The 15,620-nt window shown below is 40.9% G+C and overlaps 1 protein-coding gene across 10 annotated transcripts in view; it reads right to left on the reverse strand.

Moving 5' to 3' along the window:
• C3g (C3G guanyl-nucleotide exchange factor) overlaps nucleotides 1–15,620 on the reverse strand; it is a 54,118-nt gene that overhangs the window by 6,670 nt on the left and 31,828 nt on the right. For 3 of the 10 annotated variants that reach the window (XM_070654780.1, XM_070654771.1, XM_070654781.1), the window contains exons 2-14: nucleotides 5,821–6,235; nucleotides 5,394–5,618; nucleotides 5,094–5,276; nucleotides 4,698–5,005; nucleotides 3,875–3,991; nucleotides 3,065–3,381; nucleotides 2,766–2,973; nucleotides 2,446–2,469; nucleotides 1,227–1,422; nucleotides 758–1,022; nucleotides 437–677; nucleotides 313–327; nucleotides 29–203 (exon numbers count right to left, since the gene is read on the reverse strand). In XM_070654780.1, coding sequence (XP_070510881.1) covers nucleotides 29–203; nucleotides 313–327; nucleotides 437–677; nucleotides 758–1,022; nucleotides 1,227–1,422; nucleotides 2,446–2,469; nucleotides 2,766–2,973; nucleotides 3,065–3,381; nucleotides 3,875–3,991; nucleotides 4,698–5,005; nucleotides 5,094–5,276; nucleotides 5,394–5,618; nucleotides 5,821–6,235 — 2,689 coding nt within the window. The remainder of the gene's footprint in view (nucleotides 1–28; nucleotides 204–312; nucleotides 328–436; nucleotides 678–757; nucleotides 1,023–1,226; nucleotides 1,423–2,445; nucleotides 2,470–2,765; nucleotides 2,974–3,064; nucleotides 3,382–3,874; nucleotides 3,992–4,697; nucleotides 5,006–5,093; nucleotides 5,277–5,393; nucleotides 5,619–5,820; nucleotides 6,236–15,620) is intronic. The other 7 variants (XM_070654775.1, XM_070654778.1, XM_070654774.1 and 4 more) reach the window with 7 other exon arrangements.

Below are 15,620 nucleotides of genomic sequence, written 5' to 3' on the forward strand. Positions count from 1 at the left end.
ATAAATTTGTATAATAATTTTAACTTACGTTAAATCGCTAACGACTCTAACGAGTAAAGAAAATGCTTCACGCGCGGCTCTTTGCTTGACAACGTCTGGAGAACATGAGAAACGTTGATGACGTTTATGTAATTTACGAATTAATTCTAATGGTTGTATGAAAGTTCTGTACGTTGTTAAAAACGCTTCTTGGTACAGGAAATCTGCAAAAAGTGTATTATTTTATTAAAATTTAAGTAGTATTTTTTTTATATAAAACTAAATTTTTATCTTTATTAACGCAAAATTATATTTCAAATATTTTATCAGTACCTGATTCTTTTTCGTCTATGCAGCATAAAAAAATTAATAATATAATAAGTAATAGTAGAGATAATTAGTATATAACGCGCGCAAGACACGTGTTTTCTAGTATCAAGTAAATTAAAAAATATACCATGTTTATTTGCTTTTGTTGCGTGGATTAATAATGCATCTGGATGCCCACCGCGTACGTCTGGACCATCTTCATCGGGCTTTTTAAATACTAAGTATTTGCTAATATCTAATTCATCTAAAATGCTATCGTCTTGATCGATATCCCTTAATTCAAGAGTATTTTCATCAACTGATATGGAAGAAAGTGCGTTACTAGCAGGTCTAGATGACGGTAATACTGTATCCATAATGACATTATTCTGAAAAAAAAAAAAAATTACGATTATATTAATGTTTAATGGCTATTACTTTCATAATAATAACGTAATAAAATTATTACATTAATGTTTACCAATTTTACTGGAGTGGAAGGTGTAACATCTTTCTTATCTTGTACGTATACTGGCTCTTCTGTTTTTAAAGGTGTTGATGTCACGATAGAATCCGAGTTATGAATACTTTGCATGCTAACAGTGGGTTTTGGCGATATTGGCGGAGGTGTAATGTTTGATTTAATGGAACGAGATCTCTTTGGTGGTAACGCCGGAGGCAGACTAGAATGATTTGTTGTCTCTACTGAGCTCGGTGTCGTAGTTACAGAAAGGCTAAAAGAGAAATACATTTTTAAAATAATCTTACCTTCTTAAACAATATTTCTCGCTTACATTTGTATGCAGTGCATATAGAGATGCTACAAACTACTAAAGTTATTTTACCTATTTATTGAAAACCTTACTATCTATACAACGAGAGAGCAAATAAAGATAACAAATATATATATATATGTATATATATAGCTTATGTAATACCTTGAGCTGTCGTGTAGAGCAGTCACAGTATGCGTCATAAAGGAACACGATTGAGTTGTAGTAAGGGACATCTCGTGCTGCTGCCATTCTGCTTGCATCGAATTGTAAGCTGCTACAGAATGTCGAGTACCAAGACCAGAGATGAAGTCATTATTACTGTGGGAGCAGTTTCCGAACATCTCCATGTACGCCATAACTGAAATGTGCAAGTATGCAAGTAAACGGAGCAACGTAAATTTTATTGAAAAGAATAACTCTTGTTATTATAAATTATTTGGTATAAAACTGAATTTTTTTAATGGCATGTAATACAATCAGTAAATGCAAGCACGATGTGTACCGCAATAAAATATTAAAGCACATGATATGTAGATCGCAATGAGAACACTGATGCACAAACAAGTCTTGTGTAATTGTTATTTTAATAACTCACGTATAAAAATAAAAAAAAAAAAACTTACTGGAATGAGAGTGGAATCTTTTAAACAGCATTTTATAACTGTGAATATTCTACGTCAGCAACTTGTGCACAATAGAAACAGGTGCAGCAATCGACTTAATTAAAAGTGTTACATAAGTTAAGAAGACTTCACTTAAACAATTCTCGCATTTCAATATTTACTACATTATTTTAGCTCTAAATCCGTTTGTCTTGACATAAGAATGGAAACTAAACTATATGTCTGTTATATGTCTATGAAGCTCTAACTATTAACCGACCATTAATGTGAAAGGTCAAAGTAATTAGAAAGAAATGATGACACCCACATACATTCGTCAGAACTGATTCACTTGTATGGATGAATGCATAGAATTGAGTAAAACAGAGAGTTTTCGTATCTTAAATATAAAATACGTGTTCTGAAAATTATAAAAATGTCATTTTTAACGTATAATATCGATTGAAAGCATTTTCGATAATAATATTATGTTCTGCATCATAGCTAAAACCTTAGTACGATTGGATCTATGATGCAAATTAAAAATAAGCCAAAAATAAGCTGTAATTATTAATAAAAATTCAAGCTCAATATCAAACAATGAAATATTATAAAAAAATGTCGGAGATAAAGGAATCAAAATATAAAAATAATAAACATGCCGCAAGAGAAGCCTGGAATTAAAATCTGGTATGAATGTGTGAAACGTAAGGTATTAACTTAGCGTGAAAATGTTTGCCGGGGGGATAGTTGAATTATGTGGGCAGGATCCCACTTACCAGAATATGCCACTGATTGGAACACTGGGGGATACAAAACATTGCATCAGTTTTAACCTACTACCAAAATGTAGTTTGGAAATGTCTACTATATTATTTTATTATTTGCGCGTTGATAATTTGTATTAAACATAGAGAACGTTATAATTATTCTGATTATTATACTAGATTACAAGGAGTATTTGTTAAGGTGGTAATTCTCAAAGTTCACGTTTCTTAAAATTGACGATAGAAAAGTAAAGCACCAATCATTAACGTTATCGAATTCTACTGGTTTCCTTCTTCTCGTCATATTAATAAATATTAAAAAGATAACTTACTATGCCGCTTCTTTAGAGGTAGGGGAGGTGGTTTGTTGGCGTCCGTACTATCTCCGTTACTAGTATGCAAAGTGCATGTGGATAAATGCTCGTTTTCTGGTACATTGTCGTACTGCGATGGTTGACGCTCTTTTCTTCGCTTGGATCGTTTTTCAGGCAATGCTGGAGGTGTTCCGTTAGCATCGGATGGAACTACCGATTCTATTTCCTACGTACGTCATAGAGATATTCAACGATTATATAAAATTAAAAAAAAAAAAAAATAACAATACAGAAACATAAAACATAACAACACACACATTTACCAATTTTTCTAATGAAGCTGGGTCCCCATTTCCAGATACGTTAGTTGTGCTAGTAGTACTTTTCGAACTACTCATCGTCTTCTGTGTAAAAATAGAGCCGTTACTGTCCGAGGATAGTTTGGTCTGAGAAAACGACTGCTGCTGTGCACTAAACGATTGAGAATTATAACTAATGCTGCTCTGCTGTGACGATCTCTTGGATGTCATACTAGACGCGGTATAACTTTGGGATGAACTTCGTTGAGAATGCATAGAAACAAAACCTGATTCCTGGGTTTGAGTAGATAATCGTTCCATCTTCCCTTCTATACCTAAAACAAAATTAATTAAAACCAAAATTAATTCAAAACCATTTAACGAAAAAAAAATACACATCAGGTTTTTCTTACGAAGCAACACTTTAACATTTTCCCAACTAAAATGAGATCTACGTGACATTTTACGAGGTATCCAAAAAAAGAACACTACGATGTAATGCGAAAGAAAAGAAGAGTAAGATTTTCTTGATCCCGTTGTGCTTTGGGCGAAGATCTATACGATACTGTTTATTCACGCGGTTGGAAGGTCGATACTACCTACGCAACTTGTTCCACTAACTATTTCCAGATAGCTTGCGTAATTTTAGCTCCCGCATTTTTCCTTTCCTTTACGAAAATTTATAAATAATCATGAGCTCTTTAATAAATTAAAGAACTATGCAATTTAACATTATAAATAAATTCATTTATTACTCGTTTAATATTATTTAATTAATCAATTTTTTTTCATAATTAAATTATGATTATAATAAAAAAAATTACACACCAGTGAACTGATTAAGCATTTCTTGAGGTGTTTGTTGACCTAGCAACATAGTACTTGGTATATTAGTTTCAGAACCATCCCAGCAATTACAGTTTGAAGTACCATTAACTTGCATGCCTACAATAACACACAGAGAATACATTATTGTGCAATAAAACGATCTGCATTCTAATAACGTTATAACAAATATCTAAAAATATATAAAAACTATGGGCAAACTAGTTTAATATTAAAAATATATATTACAATAATAACACAATCCTCTTCGAGAATCGCTAATAATAGTTTTTATTTTAAAAATGGCGTGAAAATTAATTATTTCACTATAAGCCGCAGTACACCATGTACCCAACAAAACGCCTAAAATATCCTTATAATTTATACTTAGCCTCATATGCTTCACACATTTATTAATAACCACAGTGTATGAAGTGTAAAAAAATATCTGGTCTATACTAATCGCGGATTAATATACCTTTTCTTTTTACATATAAAAAAAAAATATTTTATTCAAACTATGAGCAATAGAATCTCATTTAAACAGTTCGAATAAGTACACTGACTGCTGCTTCGAAACTATGGCAAGTAAAATGGGAAACTGATGTGCTGAGTAAGCGTTGACCATGGACCATTCATCTTACGTACATGGGAATGTTAATTTACGATAATTAGCGTCGTTCCAGAGACACACACGTTATCCACGGAAACTAAACTAAAGTATATAATCACGAAACGTTTGTAATTAGATAAGCGAGAGAAAAAGCCTTTGATGTGAAATGTTCGAACGATGAATAAACATTTAAATTCGAATTACTCGAATTACCTTGGATAGTAGCCATGAGACTTAGGTCCATACTGTCATTTAAAGATTCGTCATTTGGTCCCATTATGGCTCGAATCTCGTCCTCGTCTCGGGAATGATTCAGAGCCGAATCCAAACTACCAGCCGACGCGCTCAGAAGAGACGACGAATCCTCTGGGGACCGACTACGGAGCGATACCCTATCGAGACTAGATGTCAGAAGACCTTCCGACTCGTCGTGGAGCTGTTGGGCCCTCGTTCTTCTCTTCGGCGGCAACGGAGGCGGTGTGCCAGAAGAGCTGTTTTCCTCCGACAAACATACATTTGTTCTACAAGGGATCGAGCATTTCTACGTTCAAGCTTCCGACAAGAAATGATTTATCGTTGTTATTTTTGTTACATCGGGACGAGTGTTACCTGTCGGGCAGCGGTGGTTTCGGTGGTGGACTAGAATCCCGTAATATTGACTCGGAGCTGTGCGAGCTCCGAACCAAGCTGCTACTCGCTGCCGTCTGCTCCAAGATCTGTCGTTCTCTTGGCGTCAAAGGTATGTCCGGCAAAGAATTTCTTTGCGTTATTTCCGATCCGTACCCGGAAGTTCTACAATTTATAACGCATTAATATTTTTTTTCTTTTTTTTCTTTTATAATTTTTACAGAATAATTTTTCGTTTTAATAAACTGTATTAAAAATTCATTCGCTGTTGCTGCAAATTACCTATTATTATTTGTAGCTGTTGGAGGTTTTTGCTTGTTAGCGATCTTCTCATGCGCCAGAGCTACTAGATTTTTCACTGCCTCCTCAACCAGTCCAATAACGTGCGTCACGTTTTCGGTGTCCAAGGCGGAAGATTGATCACCGTGCAGCAATACATCGTCGCAGAGTTTCAGCAATTGTGCTAACGCCTGGTACACCTGATTCGTGGCGGATCCCAATGTAGAACTGCAACGCGCCAGAACATGTCGAGAATTTATAGAGGCATAAATCGACTCCGCTTTTCGCATTACAATTTAAATTTTAATACTTCTATTCGTCGCAATAAAGCGCGGGCCTCGCGATATTACATTTTATTTCTTTAAATATCGTTCCCGTCCTATTCTCATAAATCGATTATTAAAAAACAAGACCAATTGCGGAAAACTACCTGTTGTCGTAGAGTAGATAGGACTTCAATGCGTTATGTATCGTGGTAACGGTATCGAGGACGATCGTGCCGTTTCCGGGCAGCATCTCGAGCTTCTTCTTGGACACGACGTCCCGGAAGTGGAGCAACGCCAGCTGCACCTGCCGCACGTGGATATGCAAATCGCGCAAGGGATTCTTGTCCAGAGCGGTGCCGGAGTCGTTAGGGCCCGCGGTGTTCTTGTCCCTCGGCGTGCGCGGCGACGAGGGCGAGGCGGCCCTTGTGGCCGCCGCGCTGCCTCCGCCGCCGCCGCCGCCGCTACCGCTACCAGGAGAACGCATATGGGAGAGCTTTTCCAGAAAGTCCTCTTTGAAGGAGCGCGCGCGACGCGCTAGCTTGCCCCCGCGCGCTTTCCCGCTGAAGCGCTCCTCGACTTCTGCAACAAAACAAATTAAACCCATCCTTTTATTAATTACAAATTAATTTAAATAAAAAGAAATATTTTATATTTGAACAAGGTGTCGCTTTTTAATTTAATTGTCTCTCTCTCTCTCTCTTTTTTTTTTATTTTCTTTATCACGACTTCGCCCCGTTTTACAGTCATGCTCGCAACCCGTCGTACACGTGCGCGAGACGAACGACCCGCTACGTACCGCTGGGCACAGCCTGTGGGGTTTGCTTGCCTTTTTCACGGCGTGCTAATGCCAGCTGTGCACTTGAATTAAAACGAAAACGGCTACGGTGCACCGGTGCACCGGACGTGCTATGTGTCTGCGGTATTATAGCTAGCCCTAAGTACCGGGGAGACCTTTCAAACCGAACCCCGCCGTCAAGAGCAAGGAGTTACTTGTTTTTCTCGCCCGTACGCGTGAACGAGCAATCGATAATAATTTCTTGCGTCGGGAAATCGTGACCCCCAAGGCTCTCGACTTGCTTTCGGAATTTCTTTCTTTTTTCCTTTCTTTTCGAATATTAATTAGAATCAATTAACGCTGTTCTACGCTGCAAGTTCGGCCGATTTTCGAATCGAACTTATCGAAGATTTATTTAAACATGAATCAGGTCCGCGTGAGAATTTAATTCCCAGAGCGATCGAGTCGCCTCATCGAACGCGGGGAGGGCATCGATATCGCGTATCGATCCTCCGTTTATTCTAAATAATTTATTACGGCAGTATTTTTCTGCGCCATCATCGTGCGCGATGCATCGCGATACGTCGATAGCTCCAGCTGCAGAGGCAGCGGCTATTTCGGCCGGCGCCAAAAGTAATGGAAGGCGATAAACATCGTCAGAATGAACTGCGATATTTATTGCGTCGCGTAAATTTTTCTCTCGGTACCTCGGCGTTTCGTGAAAAACGATGTTCTATCTCGCGAGCAAAGATTATTCACGGGAGCGAACCCCAGAGGTATTGCGGCCCATCGAAAGTTATAAATGATAGAACGTTACAAAGATAATGCAAACTGACGAAATTCTTTTTTTTTTTAAAAAAAAAAGAGAAAGAAAAGAAAAGTTTTTTTTTTAATTTTTAGAATGGATCCTGTCTAAAGAAAATTGATGTTAAAAAGAACAACGATCAATTGACGATCGAACTGCGAGTAAAAAATGTCGCGTACGAATACGCGCACTCTGCAATCTCTAGTATTACAAAAATAAAAAAGACAAAAGGGGAAAAAATTAAAAAAAAAAAATAAAAAAAATTGCTGGGCAAAGGCATCGGTTATCCATTAATTAAAGTTCCTCGGATGCAACAGTGGATGCAAATGCGGCCGGATTAAGCGGCGCGTCCGATAGAGATCCGCCGGCGCGCGTGCGTAGGGATAAATCAAGGCTCTATTCACGAATTCCGGCCCGAAATCTCAATCAGACGTGATTTGCGCCAAAGGCACAAGGTTTGACAAGCCGATAGAGATAATGGAGATGAGAACACACAGAGACAACGGAAGAGACGGGCGAGGAAAGGGAAACGGGGGGGGGGAGGGGGTGAAGGGGGAAGAGGAGCGGCCGAGGGAACACGCGGTAGACAGGAGAGATGCAAATTGCCGTGATTGACTGTATTCACGAACCGCGTTCGACTCCCACACGTGTTATCCGTGGGAATGCGCGTGTATATCACGGGGGGGGGGAGGGGGAGCCGCGACACAATAGACGCGGGCGTGCGGTTATATTTACAAACCGCGATGCGCGGAATTATTTTGATCGCGCGAAACCTTCGGCCGCTACATCCGATTATGCAAAATCCCGGCGCCGCGCTCGTATTCGGTGGATGACAAACAGCGATAGACAAGCATCGCCTAACTCTGCCTCTCCGTCCACTTCGTCGCGCGATGGGATAGATATTAATTGAAAATAAAATAAACGAGCTCATTGAGAATTGAAAAAAAAAAGGGGAAAAAAACTCGTGGAAGGGAATATTATTTATAGAATAATCGAACATTAGACCGATTTGCGCATTGCCGGGTTTGTCGTAGCCGCGAGCGATTGCTTTGTCCGATATTATATTTACCAGCAAAATTCTATTGACCGGCGACATAACGGGCTTTCACGCTACAGCAAATACGGTGATCCGCGAAACGTGATCAAGCGCGTTTAAAGTACGCGAGCATACTCGGCCAGCGATACTTTATGACGATGAAACGATCGCGTTTATGTATATCACATTTATAACGTTTCATTGTTAAATGCACATTATCCGCGCAGCATAATATAGCTAATGTATGTGACAAAATATTAATTTATATGTCATTTAGAAGCGAAATATTAATAGTAACTTTATGAACGCCATCATTTGCCTATCTAATTCAAACGGGGGGGAAGAAGGGCTTAATAAATATTTCATTATTAGTATTACACTAATCGCATTGTCGAAAACTTAATTACAATTTCATTCGCGGTAATATTCACGAGAACGTCGTCTACGACCCGACTCTTATACCGCGCGAGAAATTTTAAACCGTCCATCACGCAGCGGCCTGACCGGTCTATTACCGCAATATATTTCTCAATCGTAATAAGAGGAAACGGCTGTCAACGCCACGTAATAATAAGCAAGTGTTGAACCCCTCGAGTTCCCCGGGTCTCTCTTTCTCCACCCTTTATCGATCACCGCGTGTATGCCTCCGCGTATAACGCGGGAGACCCACCGGAACGCGCTTTAAGCGAAAGCGATAAGCTCGTGCATGGCTGCGGAAAATGCGGAAAGCCTCACGGAACGCGATCGTGCGATTAGAATCGCAAACAGGCGCGTTGCACCTCGAGTATCGGGGACCGCGGGTGCGCCGCCGGGCGATTTCGCGGTGACGCAACGTTCGGAGCATCGGGACGGCCCCGCGTTACGCGATCGTGTTCACCCTCCGGGGTTAACGAGGATGCCCCGGTGATGAACGGCGCGAATTAAAGGGCCACACGGCGGAAAGTTTATCGCGACCGTGTCCCCGAAGCGCCGCTGCATCGCCGAGATAAAGGGCCCGGGAGAGACGGCGGAGAGTCGTTTCGCGGCCGGGCGGTATTCGCGCCACGTGCTGCGACGGGACGCGGGAAACACGTAGCGCGTTAATGAAAACCCGGCCGCGATAACGCGACGCTGTTAATTACTCGGCGTCCGAGAATTTCGCGGCCGTTACACGCCGACGATGACTGCCGGCAGCCCGAGTACAATTTTTTTTCTGCTTTCTTTTTTTCTTTTTTTTCTTCTTTTTTTTTGAGGGGGAGGGTAATGAATATTTAACTCGGCCGCCGCGATCCATTTCTCGCGGGCGCCCCCGAGGGAAATGTGTGCGCCCGTTAGGAAAATGCGAGCCGTTGTCGAGATTAGACGGGGTCGTTTTTGATAAATTGTACCGGGATCCACTGCCGCGGGGTGAATTATTGCGCAAACAAGTTTCGCTAAACGTATATCCGTTGCGCGTCACTCCGGCTAATCCTTTCGATTTATCACGGCAATGAATCGGAACGATTTCAAGTAATCTCGCAGATCAATCTACGGTGGCCTTAGATGCCGAAGACCCTAGCCGGATCTGGAAGCCACCCCTTTCCGCGGTAACTCGGCCTCGGAAGCACCCGTTGCTTTAGAATTTCCAGCACACGTTTATATTTGATCGCGATCGGACTATGAACGTGGGTGGTGCTTATCTCACGCTGCGCTTTAAACGCTTCTTGTATCTTTAAATATATTTTACACGCATATGCGTTAGAATATTAATTAATTTCAAACTAAATTTTGAGAAATACTTTTCTAAAATAATTTTTGTTTAAAAGAAAGATGAACCGAGATAACAGTAATTTATTTTATTTTATTTTATTTTTTTTTTCTTTTCTTTTATCAATGATAAAAAGATCTCTCGTCGTTCGAAGGAACTAAGAGCGATAGGCGGTCAGGTAATTTGGTCCGCAACAGCGAAATTGCGAGACGCAGATCAGGATTCGAATTAATTAACAATTACGAGGGTTAATGATGTTCGTGCAAATGGTAATAGCGGGATTCCTGCTTCGAGCATTTACCGGTATTCCGCCGGTGGGCACGTTTCGCCGGATGGGATTTATACGAACGACATTACTGCAACCGGTAAACAACGGAAACTCCGTGTAATTGTTTTATGGAAATCCCGTAGATTTCCATAGCGGTTACTTCTCGTCCTTAGTCCACCGGCGGATCCTAGCCCCCGCGGCTGTGGTACGAGCGCGATCACCGACGACGCGACGTACAAACTTCCACGTGGTTTGAAACCCATAAATTCATCATTGCGCCAAATATATTACGACACCAGATAACATACAAAATTTCTTTCTTTTTATTTTTTTTTTCCCCTCAAGCTACTGTAAGATAAATACATTTTATTTTCCACGGCCTGTCACTCACGTTTGATAAAGCACCCTCCGCGAAACGTTGCGGGATTCCATTTCCAATTCCTGAATTAATAAATGGCCGTTGAATATTTTCGTCAATCGTCACAGATTCTATGTTAAATGGAAACGCGGGGCAAATTTAAATTTAATTATTAAACACGGTGAAGTCATTAATGGAGCTAAACGGGGAAAAGCACGAGTGCATTAAAGCCCCCGGTTTTAAAATTGGCCGTGGTTTGTAAAATCAAAAAGCGAATTATTTGCAAAAGAAAGAAAAAAAAGAAAAAAAAAAAAATAGAGTTGCCGGATAATTCATATTAAAATCGTCCATCTCCGTCGATGTGGCCACCGGAGCCTCACACCGTCGAATCGTATTTCGTTCGCGTGATGTCACTGGCGTAAAAAATTACGCGCTGTCGATTTAATCACATATAGCGAATTCTCGTGCGAGAACAACCCTCTGCGAGCTCGCGTGATTTCACCCCGCAGAAAATGAGAAACGCGCACGGTGAACGAGCGCCGCGACGAAGGGTTTCCGAATTCATCGATTACACGCGGTTCGTTAAAGCTTTTAATGATTCGTCCGTGGGATCGGCGCGGATGAGTGACGTGCAATCAAAGCGGATGCACAAGTGTCTCTCTCTCTCTTTTTTTTTTATTTCAATTTTTTCTTTTTTTTTTATTTATTTTATTTGTCTCGGTATTCAACCTTCGTCGGCGCGAGCAATGGAGAGCTCCCAAAATGTTTGAACTATCGTCACGAGCGTAGGTTTTCGCTAACAGGAACAATGAGAAAAGCTCCCGCGGGCATGGGAAACATGTAAAAAACGGTTCACGTTTGCAATGCGGGCTATTTGAAGTCTCTCTGAAAAGAAGACCGATGATCTGTATTTTAAATACGATACGAGCGAGGAATACATTTTGTTTTAACTTCCGAGGGAGAGAATTGCAGAAACAGTTCGCAAAAAAAGGAAGGAAAAAAAATAGTTAAATGTGTACATCAATATTATTTTTGTCTGTGCAGCTGTTTAAATAAATACATTCCCCAGCTGTTAAAAAACTAAATAAAATTGGAAAAATGTACGCAAGGTACATATACATATTTTTTTTTTACTAGTATTGCAAGAAAAAGGTGGTTTCCGACACGATTGCTGTTCCAGAATCGTAATCTACGGAAATTTATTTTACAAGACTGTTACAGCGATAATTACATCGGCTGCAGCAACGTCACCGTCGACGTGCGTGCGAATCGGAAAGAAAACGGATAAAGAACAAACTCGTCCGTAAACGCGAGGCGGAAATCGACGGCGGGATATTAAAAATCGCGGGAAAGTAATTTCCAGACGGTCGGCTAAGAAAGTGCCGAACGCAATGAATGATTGCTGGCGTAATGAGGGACGAAAGTCCCACTCGGCGATAGAGAAAATTGAAATTGCGCGCGCCGGTCAAAAGGGGGAAAAGAAAATTGATATTAACTATCCGGGAGTGCTGGCATTAAGGGATTTCATGGACGTACGAGCCGCGACGTGGAAGGCCCTCGCTCGAGTAAAGCTAATAATTGCCTCCCGAAAATTGATTATCCGCAAGTTCGTTAACGGCGGCGGTGACGACAGCCCGCTCCGGGAACTAATGGATCCGAGATTATTGACGAACGGAATGTAATCGCGAGCGGATTCAGCGAGCTCGTAAAAAATTTCGGAAATCGGGATGATCTCTCGCGCGAACGGGAGAATGACGCCGCCCGCAGATGATGCGAGGGCCGCTGATCCGGCCGATGTAATCCCTCCCTCAAAAATATGCAATATTAAGTGCGCAATACGAGGGGAACATCGGAGGATATTTCGCGCATTCATTTTCAGTTCATGTACGGTATGTTAGTTTCAACAAAATCGAGCCGAGATGACATAAAGGCACATTAAAAATGTGAAGATAATACTGGAACTGAGAATATTGTTTCACGAAGTATTAAATAATAGTATAAATTATGTGTAATCAATATTGTAGTAATTAGATTATGATAATAATGTGCAATAACAACGGTGATATACTGATTGTTAAAATAATGAGATAATTAGCAGAGCCGTATGAGCGAAAGAAAAAAATAATTAAAAAAAAAGAAGGGAGAAAAAAAAGAAATAAAAAATTACCTGATATCGACATATTTATCGCGTGTGTCATGTAACGCGACATATTGCTGTTGTTGCGGTTTGCGGTTATCGAACGAGCACTTAATGCGATTTTACAGCGAGAGGCGACGTAACACCTATCGCGTATATTTTCCGGATGTCCGACCGAATCAAATAAATCAGTGTTTATCCTAATCCAACCGAAATGGCCCGGTAATTGTTGGTAAAATGTACGGTACCGTTGCACTAATAACTAACACGGCGAAACGCTATAAAAGCTTACAATTATTTTATTATTTTTTTTCAACCCGCGTCTACTAAAGCTCTCGCTCTCGCCACATAAACCTTTCATTCCCCGGGTTGTTATTTTAATATGGGAAAATCGCAGCGAAATGGTGTTTTTTTTTTTTTTCCATCAGCTTTTTACGCCGGGAAATCGAGTAATTAATTAACTCTGCGTAAACATCGACGTCCAGCGAGCTCTGTTCGATTCATCTGAATGTTTGCGGGGCGACTCGCCGCGCGCACGAAGTCAGATTCCGCGCCCGGCCGATTAGAAACGGACAATCCGCGTATATGCGGCGCGTATATCCGCACGCCCTGGGCAAATTAATTTTCCGGGATACGGGCGCGTGTGTCCCCAAGCCGCAGCACCAACGGTTCGCACGGGTACGCAACGCGTGACACGACCCACCCCGAAATAACCGGGAGGTTGTTGCACCGCTCTCTCCCCCGTGCGTCCACCGTTCGGGGTCCGCCAAAAATGCGGTCGACGAGCCGGACAGGTCGAAACTCCCCCGGCCTCCCCTCCCCCCTTCTTCCACCCCGGCAAACCGCCGATATTTACACGCGCCGTTAAATTTACTGAACAATTATCGTTACACGACATGAAGGAACGGCCTGGCACAGTCGCCGAGTGATCTGCCTTGTAATATCAAAAGCGGTGCAATTGACGGCGTAGAGTCAATAAACTAGAAGTCTATCCATACGTTCTAGCGTTTTTATTTTTTATAAGATATTAAATAAAAATAAAAAAAAAAAAGAAGACCCTGCAGATTTTTAATTTGACTAAAATAAAATAAAAATTCCGGGGCGTTTCGTTGGCGCGATTGATTAGGTGACTCTTGACTAACCGCCCGACTTTACGTTGCTAGATTAAACATACGCGAATCCATGCAAACTAAACGCTGCAAAGTGTTAGGAACGGTAATATGAAATCCCGCCACGTATTCGGAATGATTACGCCGTGCTGACAAGTGCTCGGCAGCCGCGAATGTGAATCAGACTCAAAGTCCGGTCCTTGAGACATAAAGAGAAAGAGAGAGACGATGAGAGATATGAAGGAGCGCACCCGGAGCTTAAAGGGCTTTCGAAATAGCTTAAACGCCGAAAGAGGATTATTCCAAGATGGTGGGTTCGGACAACGTGAACTAAATTTAGTGAGCGAGACCGAAACCGGCAGCCAAAATACGATGAAACTTTGTGAAAGCCTCGGACGCAGAAGAGATTTCTCGGTTTGGAAACAATTACGTTATACCATCGCCGCGATACAACTTTGCGGTGCCAGGAAACGTCGCCTTTGTTCCGTTTTCGCAACTCTATTATATTCTTATTGGATCTTTTAATATTTACCGGCTACACGGAAAAGCTAGAAATCGCGCTTTTAGCATCCCCGGCGACTTTTTTAAGTCCACGGAAACGAAGAAGTGGGAAGATATTGGATCGAAAATAATATCCACGGCGCAAACGAGAGAACTTTTGCACAAGGCGTGGTTGATATTTCCTTAAAATACTAAAAAAAAAAAAAAAAAAAATTATAGTAAAAGGAAAGGAGGCAGAAACCAATTTTTTTAAATTTAACACGCCGCGAGAACTCGAACTTATAAAAGATAATTCGTGCGACGGAAAAGTAGGCCAAGAAATCCACGAGCATTTTCACGGTTAATTGACATTCGGTGGGCTAACGGCACGAGAAGATAAGGTGGAAACGCGCGGTCGACGGGCTTCCTCGAGCGGGAAAGCGACCATTTCGCGCATTTCGCTTGCAACGATGCAATTACGAAAGGGAGGGGTCTTTAACGTCCGTGCCGGAATACTGCGAGCCGTTTTCGAGCTGGGAATTTCATGGTCCGACGATGATATTAGTGGGTGCCGGTCGGTGGCAGAGGGGGCGTAGTAATGTCGTTTCCTGAATTAAGAGAGAGAATCGATGCTCGGCCGCAGTTCTCTTAATGGCCATCGTACCCCCGCGAACTTGGTAAAGCTACGAAGATTTACTCCGGAAGCGTCGATAAAAATGTGGTTCCCGATAAGAATCATGACCGTTTAATCCTCGCCGCAGCTGCGTAGACGAACGAGCCACTGTCTACGCAATTGGCGTTAATCTTAATAAGAAAAGTTTGGAATAATAATTACAACGCGCAAGACCCAAGAGGCAAACGCGCGACCGAAGAGATCGTCGTTTTACAAGGGTTTTAATTACTCTGGATATTAATCAGATTTAATTTTTAATTTAATTATTATATTCGCTAATAATTATCAAATAATGTAGAATATATTATTTTACGTAGTTTAAATGTGACGACTGAATTTGCATTTATAATAATGTTATAATTAGTAAGAAGCATTGATTTAATATTATAATTTTAAATGTTGCGTATTAACGTGACACATGGCACTGCAAAATCAATTCAATAAAAAGAAGAAAAAAAAAAGAAAAAGAAAAAATCTTTTTTAATTTAAATAGAAATACAATAAGTCAATTTACGAATAAATTGTCTTTCGAAATTAAAATTAATAAAAGTTTCCCGAATGTATTGTCCGTTACTAATGACGAGCGTGTTCAATTAC

The sequence above is a fragment of the Cardiocondyla obscurior genome, linkage group LG04, assembly GCF_019399895.1.
Source record: "Cardiocondyla obscurior isolate alpha-2009 linkage group LG04, Cobs3.1, whole genome shotgun sequence".
NCBI classification, from domain to species: Eukaryota; Metazoa; Arthropoda; class Insecta; order Hymenoptera; family Formicidae; genus Cardiocondyla; species Cardiocondyla obscurior.